The sequence below is a fragment of the Caloenas nicobarica genome, chromosome 7 (genome assembly GCF_036013445.1).
Source record: "Caloenas nicobarica isolate bCalNic1 chromosome 7, bCalNic1.hap1, whole genome shotgun sequence".
NCBI classification, from domain to species: domain Eukaryota; kingdom Metazoa; phylum Chordata; class Aves; order Columbiformes; family Columbidae; genus Caloenas; species Caloenas nicobarica.
Window position 1 is genome coordinate 28,463,319 of NC_088251.1, and position 13,710 is coordinate 28,477,028.

General features: G+C 39.4%; 1 protein-coding gene across 1 annotated transcript in view; it reads left to right on the top strand.

The window, feature by feature from the left end:
- The window catches only part of ZCCHC24 (zinc finger CCHC-type containing 24), a 117,439-nt gene that overhangs the window by 13,355 nt on the left and 90,374 nt on the right, over nt 1-13,710 (top strand). Inside the window, exon 2 of the mRNA XM_065638554.1 lies at nt 3,968-4,168. Coding sequence (XP_065494626.1) covers nt 3,968-4,168 — 201 coding nt within the window. The remainder of the gene's footprint in view (nt 1-3,967; nt 4,169-13,710) is intronic.

Here is a 13,710-nt window from a genome sequence, read left to right on the forward strand (position 1 = left end):
CACTTAGCAAACAAATAACAAAGGAAGCTTTACTTCTGAGCAGAGAGGTTGCCTTTAGAAAGTACAACACCAGATCTTCAGATTGGTTTGCATTCAACTAAGTCAATAAGCTTCATAAGAAGAAAACAAAATCAACAAACAAACTTACATTATCAGCTCCATCTTCCCACCAAGCCAGTTTGGAAGTTTACCACCAGCTCTCCCATCCTCCCACTAAAGCAAGATAAGGAAATCCTGAATTCATTGCAGCTGGCCTGATGAGCCTTGTAATTAGGACTTGCAGTGTGGTCTTTTGGCTTCTTGAGAGCACTAACCCTTTCACTGCCAAATCCCTTCTATTCTGTCATAGCTCAAAATGAGAATCCAAGTGAGGCATTATTTTTGGTTTCAAAGCATTATCTTCTTTTTGAAGAAACAGGTTGGCTTTGCTAGGGGCACACCATGAACACAAAGCAGTTATTGCTTTTGGTGGAATTCATCAGAGGAGCAGTCTCCCCGCCACCTCTGAGTGTGTACCAATACACTGGAGACCAGAACAAGCCAGAATGCGTTTCCTTCCTCCTCGTTATTTTCCTTTCTACTGTCATCTGTATGAAACCAACTTTCTCCCTGTCATTCTCATCATCCCCTATACATTCCTTTTGAGTGTGAAGCTAATTCAAAGTTTTTGTTCAAAACCCTTCTTAAAACTCCCTTTTGCAGCAACGCAAACAGTTAGTAAGGGCTGAATTGCTGATTTGCTCAATTAAGTGCCCCAGATGAAAAAAAAACTGTTTTATGCGTCTCAGCAATACTGTTTCACCCCTTGTCTTCTACAAAGACTAAATCACGGTTTGCTTCTATGATATTAATTACATGTTCCTGGGCTTTTGCTATTTGATTCCAGGGGCTGAGGTGATCTTTCCCACCATCCCCCCCTTATAACTTGGCTTTTTGGAACGGCTTTTTTCCTCATCTCCTTCTGAGGAACCGGAGATTTCCACAGCTAGCAACAGGATGTAGCACAGTTTGTGCTGGTGCTCTTTATAGCATCTTTCAAGTGCCAGATTGATGTGTTTTTCACATGGACTCAGGGTTGAACTGATATAAGACCGTTTTCCAGGTCAGATTGGCATGAACTGTTCAAGCAATTTGCCTGACTCTATACCAGGAGGGATGGGCTGCATCTTGGGATCGTCTAGGAATTTTCCTTAATGAATTCATTGTTCTTTGAAGCACCAGTGACATCAGTAGTTTACATCTTCTCCTCTACTGTCGTCTTCTGGGACATTATATTTGTGTCTTTTACTCAACACTTGGCCTCAAGATTATTATAGGGAAGAGTTTCATGGTGGTGTATGCAGACTGGATGTTTTGGCATGTCCAACTTTGGCACGTATTGCAGAAACACCCTGCCAGCTGAACCAGGTGGCCACTTTCAGAGCCATATGTCATGCTTTGGCCACAGAGCTGTTGGTGGCTGCTAGGGTTATGATTTAGTGTTGGTACAGCCTGTAGTCGGATGGGATCCTGGCTTCTGGCTGCCATGATTCAAACAAACAAAAGTTTGTAAAGAAGTTTTGCTGATGGAGTGGGCAAAACTGTGGTGGTTGCAACCCTTATGTTTCTGTACTGACCTGAAATGTGCCAAGAAGGGCTGGTGGAGGAGCGAATTATGTAATATCCAGTCGTGCTGCCAGATTGCTCCCTTGTAATGGGGGTAATAACTCAGCGTAAAGGATACATAGAAAAGAAAATAGTCACCGCTGCGAGCCATATGTCCAATTCAAAGCCCACTGAAGGCAGCAGATAGGTATGTTTTGTTTTGTCGGTGGGTTGGTCCTGGAGGCAGAAATAGCAGCCTCCTGATGGGCAGGAGTTTTATGTTGTACATGCCCGGGGGATGTTCCAGATTTCTGCAATGGGTAAAGAATTTGGGATTTCACACATTCGGTATGTCCATACACCCTTCTATAAAAGTCAGATAATAGAGAATTTGCAAAGTTACTGATAGGTGTAATGCATGTGAAGTGCTTTAAGAATCTCTTGTCAAGAGGGGCTCTTAAAAAGAAAGATTTTGTATTATTCCAAGCGTATGTAAGAGAAAGTGGCTCCTAGGGAGACGAGAACTTCTTGAAGACCCTTAATTAATACTGTTTTGGCATCCATAGCACTTCCTCTTCCTTTTAACAATTTGATGCCAAGAATTTCTCATTCCAATAGTGTCCAATAAATCCTAGAAAATAAATTCCAGTGACCGTTGGAGGTATCTTTGGTTGCTTGATGGCTAAAGCAGCTAAAACCTTTTTGTTAGCTTTTTGAAATAGCTTTTCCTTTTAAAATGTACAGGTTTAAGCCCTGAATCAACATGACTGCTGCTCCTCTGAGCAGCCAGAATGCCTTGCATCAGCACAGAACTGTGCTGTGCTGGGGGTAAAATGATGGGTGTTTCAGTGCCAGGACATGTGTGAAGTCCCCTGTGAGATCAGACTCTACCCTGTGGCCCTTGGAATTGTTCCTTCTGGTGGGCACCAGCTTCAGCTTTGTCAGAGGGGTCAGTGGAGCTCAGCACATTGTGTTTGGCTATAGTGAGGCTGGGATGAAACAGATTTCTGTATGGCAGTGGCCTACCACTTAGGCTGAGTTTTTATTTACATTATCCACCATCTGCAGTGGGGTGAGATTCAGTGGTAGTTGGGACTCATCCAGGTAATTGTGCCTCGAGCTTCTGTATGATTATTTCATAATGTGACTGTTACCCAAAACATGCACTCATCATGCAGACATCCCGAATGTTTGAGATGTGTGAGACAAATGTGATTCAATTTCAGTTTTATTTCACAATCTCTCTCTAAATCAATTTCAATGCGTGTCTTCGGTATGTATATAACACATATAAACATATATGAGATATATGAAGACTCCATTGAAATATTTTGATTTAATAGCACTGAAAAACAAGGTTTCCACAGAGGGACAGATCGGACCTCTTCTTACTTCACTTTCCCATAAGCCAGCAGTAATTCTGATGCCAGAATTACACGAGCATAGCATTACTGTGAGGTGTACCAGAACTAAGAAACACCCTGTGAAATGCGTCCCATCATTTCAGGGTGGAGAGGACTGTCAATGGTTGGTCCTGTTTCTACAGTGATTCATTACCGTGTTAATTTATTTTTTTAAGTTATTATTTACTTTTAAAACTTCTACTACACAGTTTCTTTTGAGCCCTAATACATTAAAGTGAATCAATCCTTCTTATCTCTATTAGGGAGATTAGCTATTTAGGTGATCATGGGTTTCCTGCTGTTCTAAAACTACTGAATGGCAAATTAGGAGTTTCTGATTTTGATTTGCAGGCTGAGTGAAGATCCTACTGAGGTGAAGTACAAAAACTAGGTATTTACTGTTTATCAGGAATGTTTAAATCACAGCAGGTTTCCCTTTAGAAAATCGAAGGCAGATGTTTATTGAATGTTTCTTGTCATTGTTTGAACATGTGACTCTATGTTGACTGTCTTATTAACCAGACTGGAAACTAAAAATCACTTTACATTTTTCTTGGTGTTCTTTTCCTTTCCCTGACTTCAGTATTGTTTGTGTAAGTAGTTTTGGACACAAAAATGTTCCCTTCTATGGGTTGTTCTTTCAGGCTTTTTGCCGGCATATTCTAAACGTACCATGGATGTGGTTATGATCACACACAAGAAAGCAATCATAGCTAGCAGAAAGGCTGGATTAGGTGAACCAAGGCAAGCTCAACAGTTTGCTCAGCAGTGGGGTGACCAGCTCCGTTGCATTGCCTTCATGAAACCTCTTTATTAATGGCCTGTATATTGCTCTCCTCAAATATTCAGCCATGTTCCTAGTTAAAAAAAAAATCAATCACATTTTTTCTGCTGTTTTTATCCTTCCCCTACTCAGATGAGTCTCAGAACAATCCTTAATACAATACTGTTTGATGTGACCTTTTTCTTTTCTTTTGCAGGCTCTGAGCAGCAGTCTGTACAAGAGCGCATCACCGTATGGCTCTCTTAATAACATTGTGGATGGGTTAAGCTCCCTCACTGAGCATTTCTCTGACCTATCCCTTTCTTCAGAAGCCAGAAAACCCAGCAAGAGGCCACCTCCTAACTACTTGTGCCACCTCTGCTTTAACAAGGGACACTACATCAAAGACTGCCCACAGGTAAGGAATATACAATATTCTGGAAAAATCTTTGTGAAAATTTTCACCATTCCTTCATGTAGTAACACAGAATTTGACTGAAATACCTATTTAGAGTGAGTAGCGCTGAAGAAATATTTTGACAAAGTGCCAAGCTAGCCATGTGTTCTTTTAATCTATTCTTTATCACAATGCCTATGGAAAAATATGCTATTTCATTTGCCTAATAAACATTACAAAAGATATTAATCTGGGTACATGAATAAGTAGACTTTGGAAACTTAGAAATGGCTACTATGTAATTTTCGATCACAGAGACTATGTAAAATACATTTCCAAGCAGCGCGCTGTATAGTCAGTTTGGCAATGGCACTTAATAAAAATATAACAAGTTACATATGTTAAAGTAGAATAAATTGTTACACTGGATGAGAACTTTGTATCAGTAACACAAGCTCCAAGTATATCTGGTGCAAAATGTCTTTTGTCTCAAAGAAGAGGTTTGCTTTACTTGGCAAGATGTGATGGTCTTGGACTCCTAGAACTTTTTTGTAGTGGCAAAGCTGGCAATATTTATTTCCTTAGAAAAGAGGTGTAAACCTGTGTGCACTAAAACCACACGCCATTTTTTTTTTCTGAGCCTCCAAGCTACAGCATGTGAGGTTTCTCCATCCTCTCAGGTTTCAGCTGGATGCAGTCTATGTTGTTGGCTTAAACTTTCACAACTCCAACAATATTCTATGTAGAGTCCCAAGGAAATTAAAGTGCTGCCAATACTCTAGAAATACAGATGTGGACATTACTAGCATCCACTTCACTATGACTTTAACCTCCTACCCTCTTAATGTGTGTTTTTCAGCAGAATTAGTCTACATAGAATTAACTACAGTTAATTCACAGCTATAAGCCAAAACACAGGTGGAAAAGCATCTGCCAGCTGAGCAAGGTCAGCATGAAATCAAGTCTAATGTTAGATGAGCTTTAACTGAACGTATTCCTCCTGCTGTCATGTGTAGTCTAAACTGTTTTCTTCAAGGATTTTTGCTGTATATGTTTTATTAATTCTAACAAAAGCTGTGGAATTAAACTACATTTGCAGTGTTGGGTGTGGCACTCAAAAATATTTTACCTCATTATTTCAATATATGTTGAGTAAGACAGTTTTCTTCAGGAAAAAAACCAAAACAAAACAAATTTTCTTTGCTAGGAGAACAAAAATACTCTGGTTTGTATACTTCTCTTTTTAAAGTACTTAGTTTATCATATTACAGCAAAACGCTGCGATAGAACCATGTAATAGCATACATTACTTAACAAAAAGGATTAAAACTACAACTACCAAATATGTGGCAGAGAGTAAGAGTGCTGAACTGAGGGAGATGGTTGTGCTGTGTGGCGTAAGAAATCAAATGAAGGCAACAGGTCTCTTGACGATCAATACGTGCAAGCTGCAGCTCATACAGATGGTCCCAAGTGAATGTGAATGTTGTCAGTAACGCATTTTTTATTTCATAGGTATTTTTACAGTTTGAGGGACTAGGAATTAAAGAATAATGAAAATTGAAGACATACTCGTGGAAATCCAGGAGATGCAAACAAATTAAGGGTCCTGTAGGAAGATTAATTAACTTAAATTGCACATCTTATGTATTTTTAAAGATTTTACTAGTAATGTCTTCAATTTCTTGGTGAACCAGGACACAAAAAGACTTCCTGCAGAGCGTACCCTGTAGCTGGCTAGTGAGTAATGAGTGAAGGAACACAGGACTGGGAGGCATCTGCTTGCTCTCTGCACGTGGTCTTCTACAGTTACAGACAGCCATATCATAGAGCCCCTTCCGTAAACAGGTCAAGTTTTAGTTGGGAAGTATTTCAGTATTTTGCCCTCACTTCTGCTGATGTGGGAAGCTGCTCCAGAACCTCAGTCCTCTCTCAGTTAGAAATCTTCCAGTTTCTACGATAAATGTAACTCATGGCCACTACATAGTCATTTGTTCTCCTGCCAACATTGTCCTCCACTGAAATAGCTCTTCTCCCTCCCCGGTGTTTATCTCAGGATGTATTAATAGACTGCAATCATATCCTCTCTCAGCATTCATTTTGTAGGACTAGCTGAGCCAGGTTTGCTCAGTCTGTTCACAAAAAGTAGACAGACTCTCTGTTTCCCTATCCTTCTCATGGCTGTCCTCTTGTGCTTCTCACCTCCTCCCACATGCATGACTACATGTACGTGTGGCATCCCAGAACAGATCCAGCTGGTCATAAAGGCCAACAGCATCCTGGCTTGTATCAGGAACAGCGTGGCCAGCAGGACTAGAGAAGTGATTGTGCCACTGTACTCAGCACTGGTGAGGCTGCACCTCGAAACCTGTGTTCAGTTTTGGGGCCCTCATCATAAGAAAGACATTAAGGTGTTGGAGGGAGTGTAGAGGAGGGCAGCAAAGCTGGTGAGGGGTTTGGAGCAAAAGTCTGATGAGGGGCGGTTGAGGGAACTGGGGCTGTTTAGCCAGGAGAAAAGGAGGCTGAGGGGAGACCTGATCGCTGTCTACAACTGCCTGAAAGGAGGTTGTAGCATGGAGGGTGTTGGTCTCTTCTCCCAAGTAGCAAGTGATAGGACGAGAGCAAATGGCCTCAAGTTGCACCAGGGGAGGTTTAGGTTGGATATTAGGAAAAAATTCTTCATGGGAAGGATTGCCAGGCATTGGAACAGGCTGCCCAGGGAAGTAGTTGAGTCACCATCCCTGGAGGGGTTTAAAAGGCGTTTAGAGGAGGTTTTTAGGGACACGGTTTAGTGCTAGAATTAGGTTATGGTTGGACTTCATGATCCCGAGGGTCTCCTCCAACTGAAATGGTTCTATGACACTATGCTTCTATCTCATCAGTGCCTTTTGCTGTGTGTGCACCTATCTGTTTCAACAGATCAAAGTTTGTGTTATTTAAGGAACAGGTGGTATGAAATTGGTTCTGCTTCATTGGACATTTCTAACTCAAGCGTTTTATGGTCAACATGTAAGTGCTTTCTTGAAAAAGAGCAGACTTAAGTGTTCACAGAAACTTAAGCACTTCCCATATTTTATCTAAATCTCAGGACAGATCTACAGGGGATGACCCTGTGTGCATGAGTTATGTTCAAAACTTTGAAAACATTCTGCACAAAAAGGGAGCACCAACAGCAGGATCAGGCCTTTGTTAGAAAGACCCCATTGGTTACTACTGCTTTAGATGATAACCGATTTCTTAATTTGAACATTATGTGTACTACTTAATAGCTTAGATTTTGATGCTTAGTTTTTCTAGTGCTGTCAAAAATGAAAGCTGTTGTGCAAATCCTACCAAAAAAGGGCTGTAGCTATGCATTTTTAAAGTATTTAAATTCAGATAGAGAAAAGAGATAAACTAATGGGATTTGGGCAAAATGGATATCAGTAAATCATATTGTATTTTTACTTTCTTTTTAAGTAACTGTCTAATAAGAAACAGATTTTGAAATGGAGTGCATTACGGAGTTTTTCCTGCATAACAAAGAAATTGTGTAATAACTTTGAGACTTTATATCCTCCCTTAATTCTGCTTGTTATAAACAGTGTAAAGACGTGTGTTCTTTTTCTGTTGCTATAAAAGTTGATGGTATAGCATACTGAGGAAAATACATATAACAGTTCAGATTGATATCTTAAGTGGTGGTCATATTCTAGGAGGTTAAATAGTTGTAAACGAAAAAGGCCAGCTTTAGTATTTGAGTACCTTGAGTACCTGCAGTTTCTCCAATATCCTGTCCAAAACTATGTTGGGAAATTGAAATGGGATTTAGCAAACTTCTAGTATTTTAGTATGTAGTTTGTGTGATCTGCAGCGATAGAAAGTGTGCTTTCTGTTGTAGAAACTACCAGAAATGAGAGCAATGTTATGACTACAATTCATCATTTCCATTTTGCCTACATTTGCAAAAACTGTTTGTTGCAATTATTTTGTCTATAACACGCACAGCACTTTCTACGTTTAGCGTCATCTTTATAGCATACCTACATTTTCTCTGAGCTAATTTTTCAACTTCAGTGGCTTAGATGATAACATCTTACTCATACCTCTCTGATGTTCTTTCACATACAGAACTCTCATTGACTTGAATGAAGTTAAAAATGTCGAGAGAATAAAGGTTAAAAGCAATGCTCTTAATCTTACCATGATGGCTCTCTTAAATTATCATTGACAGTGCCATCAAGTATACAAAGTATTTCTCTTTAAGTAGGAAGGAAAACGAGGAATGAGAGTACTTTTCCAGTCTTGTTTACTAGTGGTTAGTTGCATGATATATAAATATATACATAGGTTTGTCAAAGCTTTGTTTACTTATTTGTGTATGTGAAGGTACTGTGCCAGTGTCCATCTTACATATGCATGGTAACCATAGGTTTTCTTTCCCTTGCCAGGACAAATAATGATGAGCTTCAGGGCCAGTAATAGTTAAGATATATGATTCTTTATGACATTTATTTACATAGCAGATGTAGAAACTCATAGAAGACCTTTTTAAAAAGTTCCATTGTTTATTTTCACCCATTATCGCTATAGTCTGTATTTTTAAATCCTACAAAATATAAACCGTGGCATTGTTTGTACTGTGCATGGCCTGTACAAAATGTATCTTGCTCCTTTACAGTACAGGGATGTTACTGGCATTACCACCCTTCCATGATGTCGTCTCCCTAAATGGAGACCCATCATGTAGGTTTAATATGCAGAAAGTACAGGATAACGGGGTATACCATTAGATACAGTATATATGGACGTATGTGAATAAAACATCTAGCTCAGTGTTCACTGGCTGAGTGATTGAACCCCTACCATAGTCCAAAATCTTCTTGGGGAAGGAAATATGTGGACACGGATCGCAGGCCTCACTTACTGCATATGGTATTCCTTCTGTTAAGTTCAGCAGTAGTGGATTAACAGCAAAGGCAGCAACAGTTTGTACTTGTCGAAGTCCAAGCTCAGAGCTCCAGCAAAGCACCTCTGTATGCAAAGTTTCCAAACTGCTCTGCCCTGTGTCTCTGCCAAGCACCAGTTCTATCTACTGGTCTCTCTGTCCTAACTTTATTCAGGTGCTGTCAAGTCCTTCTGTGATAATATGTACAGGCTTGATCACTCAAAAAATACATGGTTCCAGCCGTGTTTTTCTGAATGCTGAACAGGAGACTGCTCTGGATAACCTGTGCCAGTGCTAAGCTCTCTGAAAATTCTTCCTGACAATTCCTGTAAATTTCTACACAGGCAAGGAACTCTCACATCCTGGAGACATGGTGGAAAAAAAAAAAAAAAAGGGGGCAAATATCACTGTTCTGCAGTCAAATCCCTGGTGCACTACAACTATTTAGTCCAGTCCCTGAGAGATACAGAACCATTACGCAGTGTGTTTCCAAATTTTACACTGTACTCGTAGACAAAAATGCATGTGCATGTTTACAGAAGAACAGACATGCTAGCCCAGACATATACGTATCAGGAAACAATATTAGCCTCATTTTGCACTGCATTTTTAAATTTGTGAATGAAATGTATGGCGTGATCCATGTTAATGAGTCCAACGGTGGGAGCCTTTCCGTTGCCAACAGTGATCTTTGAAGCAGATCCTGTAAAACTGAAGTACCTTGAGAACACATATTCAAGTCAATGGGACTAGTAGGTAATAACTGCAGCTGCTTGAGTTTGCATAGATTTGCTTTTCTGGTTTCATGCAGGATGTGGAAGAAATCAGAGTCAAGCTGAGCTTAGTCCTTTCTTCTTAGTCCATAGCTTGCTCTGCCACACCACGCTGCCCTGAAGCTGTCCCTTCCTGTGGTCAGATACAGTGGATCTTTGGCAGTAGAGTTGGCTCAGCAGGCAGCTATTTGGCTGCAAGGTTGCAGTGACTCTCATGCCTGAAGCATTAATCTAATTTGTCTTGTGCATTATGGTTGTGCGAGGATCTCAAATATGTCTGCGCAATGCAAGGAGTCCACAGCTGTGCTTCCTCCAGGTACCAAAGGCTGGCTAAGATGGCAATGATGAACAATCTGCCATCCTTATGAAGACAAAAAGATTTTACATTTCTGTCTTTTGTCTTAGAGATCTTAATTAAACAAATTAAAAAAAAGGGGGCAAAACAAACACAAACCTCTTGAAATGTATTTTTCTTTTTATGTGGAAGATGATGTTTCAGAGAGCTCTGGAATGAAAGGAGATCATCAACTTAGAAAATTCTTCCACATCACTCTGAAAGTAATAATTTTTGGCAGTTGCTACATTTTACAGTAGTCTTTTGGATATTGGGTGATGGCTTCCAAATAAACATGTCTTTTTCTCCATTGAACTGAGTGAAATATCTATATTCTTATTCAGTTATCGGATGAGGGGGTCAAGCTCTCCAGTCCCTCAGGAATGTGAAACTTTGTATGGCTCAATTTTGCAGGCTCCACCATAGCTTTTGATTGGAGTATACTTGCTGCTGTTTGATATGGAGCTGTATGGGTGTCTCTTATTTATGCTTCAATCCTTTTGGCTTAGAGAGCTATTAGAAGCCTCACTGTGCGGTCCCTGATATGGATAAAGCAGTAGTTGAATCACTGAAATTAGTATGCCTCGTACAGAGATAAAGGTGAAAATAGCGGACATAGAATAAAATTCATCCAGCTAAATTAATCTCTGGTGTAGTAGCACTGATTTTATTAAGAGTGGTACCAATAGAGAACCTGAATGCCTCTACTGCAAGGAGGAAAAGCTGTTGATCCCTATTATGTATAATTGTTTTCAAACTGTATGTGGCACTCCAGAAAGAAAAAAAAAAAAAAAAAAAAAAAATCTCCAGACCCTCAGTTCTCTATCTTTGAAATACATTTTGATACGTTAACCTGTTTTGTATAGTGCATATTTCTTCACCTAAATATACCTCTATAAGAAATTGTGATTCTTAGGTGTTCATTCTGTAAATATCTAAGCACACACCGAACTTCCACCTTACAACAAACTGCAACGATCTGAGGCTTTCAAAAGCCTTGTTTATACACAATATACTACTTTCATTTATTCATATTTTTCCACTCAAAACCTGCATAAAGTTATTTTAGATTATTTGGACTTGGCTAAGAATTTTTAAATTTTTTACCACCTGCAGCCATTTTGACAACTCTAAGATATCAAACCCTACAAAATTTTTGTTTGTTTTCCCCCTCATATGCTTGAATATAGCCCTGCCAAGTTTTCTCAGAGTTTCTGAGTTTAGCTGGATATATTTTCTCAGATCATTTCTACTTTTATTATGAAGACTTGCAGAAATCTTGTAATAAAAGTATGGTGAGCTGTAATTTTGTCACATCCATTTTACCTCTGGAAATGTAAACTGCTTAAGAGTCTGAAACATCAGAAAATACTCGTTTCTCTCTGTTTTGGAAATTCTGAATAAGCTGTGCATGTTATGGCTTTAAACCATTTATCGGAGAGGCAAGTCACTCAGACAGCTGTATGAGAGCAGAGGTGATCCAACCAGCCCTGCTTTGACAGCATGCTCCCAAAGTACTAGTTTCAAAACTGTGGCTATAGTTTGTGGCATTTATGTCCAGTTGTTTGATAAACTGCTGCTTGGAAAGAAGATACTGAACCCTAACTATCCAAAATAAGAACAGTTAGATAGTGAAAAAGAAAACAGAAATATCTAGTGACCTGTGTCTCTGCCCCTTTCCGGTCTAGCATACTACTCCAGATATTACATTCCCAAAAGTCGGGAAGACCAGCCAAAACCAACCTCCTCCTTCTGCAGCATCACTAAGCTGTTATTACTGTGGTTCTGTCTTTATTACTGATACAAGTTCTATTTATTTATTTATTTTGTTTTCCATGCGAAATGCAACGTAAACAGATGCGGTAAAGGCAAACGCTGTAAGAAGGCGTGCTTGCTTGGTCTTTGCAGAGACCTTGCGGTGGAATATCAGGCCCTGTGCAATGGTTACCACTGTGTGACAAGTGTTGGAGGATCACCTGCCACAGAATTTGAGGTTTCATTGAGGTTTTCCAACTTCTTTTTGTTTACATTTCAATCTCATTTGCATTTCCACTATCTAGAGATAAATTCAAGTTGCTTGGCCACAGACAACAAGGGGGATATCAGGAAAAGCTTACGGTTTAAATGTAAACCCTTATGGATACCTGCCATTTCAACTGAATAAGGTTTTGGCATTGGTAAAGCCTTGGCTGGTCCAGATTGAGCACAGTATTTCAGAGATGATGAGAGGAGAAGAATTAATTTGGGATCTCTGAAACACTACTTCTGTTGAAAGACTGAAGAACCGGTGGTGTTTACTCCCACAAAAAGACATATGAATAAGTTGCAAATACGCAGAAAACCTTGCATTAAGGGCATAGTTTGTTTTTCAGATCCACAGCTAATGATTCCAGAGTACTGGACTTCAGCTAGGCTGCTCTTTCTAACTGTGAGGCATGGAAGTGGAGTGCCTAGGAAGGCTCTTGATCATCGGAAGACTTTCAGAACAAATAGATAAACATACATCAGGATTTTCACAGGTGATCCCATCCAGGGCCAAGTGAGAGAACATCCCAAAGCATTTCCCAGCCTTATGTTTCTACTGTTGTATATCTGCATACTAATAATACAAGTCATTATCTTAAATGTGTATGATTTATATTTAAAAACCACGCACAACAGACTAGATCCTAATCCTGTGCAAGTCACTGGGAGACTTTTATAAACTCCTTTGAAGTAGACTGAACATTGCATTGGTCTAAAGCTGAACTCTGTTTACCAACAATTTGGTATTTGCTTAGTTTGCAGTAAAACTCCTGATAAACCATAATTAAGTGCTTAGCTTGGAAATGAATACTGTGAGCATTCCTCTTGAGTGGGAAAGTAACGTCTGATTTCCAGCCCTCCACAAGCTGGCTTACAAATAAGTCAGAGGGAGAACTACCATGTCAAAACTGCACTAGTTTACCAATTCCTCATTTGCACTGAGAAGAAGGGAGTAATGGAAGATGAAGACAATCATGTGTTCTCACTTCATAAGAGTGTTTTGGTTTAATGTGAAATGTAAGTTGTGGAATTTTCATCTATACTTGGAAGTGTTCAAGATCTGACTGGACAAAGCCCTGGGAAACGTGACCTGAACTCAATGTTGGTCCTGCTTTGAGCAGAATGTTGGACTTTGTGATCTCCTTCCAAACTTCATGATACTGTGATTCTATTCGATAATTAAACTTTGATGCTTTGCAATAAAAGACCACTGATTGTTCTTTAAAATCTCTGTATCTCCCAGCTCTAATATCTACCACAATCCTTCCTCACTGTGCTTTTAAATAAAATACTCTTGCAAAGTACAATACTGCAAAAACATGAAAGTTGAAGCAAATAGGCATTTATTACAACAACAAATCCAGAAAACAAAAGACCCTAAACCTTGGAAATAACTTTTTTTTAAAAGAAATTTTGTTTAGTAAAATGTCTTTCAATAAGGTGCTCAGCTGAAAAAGCAAAAAGTTGAAGCAGACCTCTGAAGTGGAAGAAACATTCTTCGCTT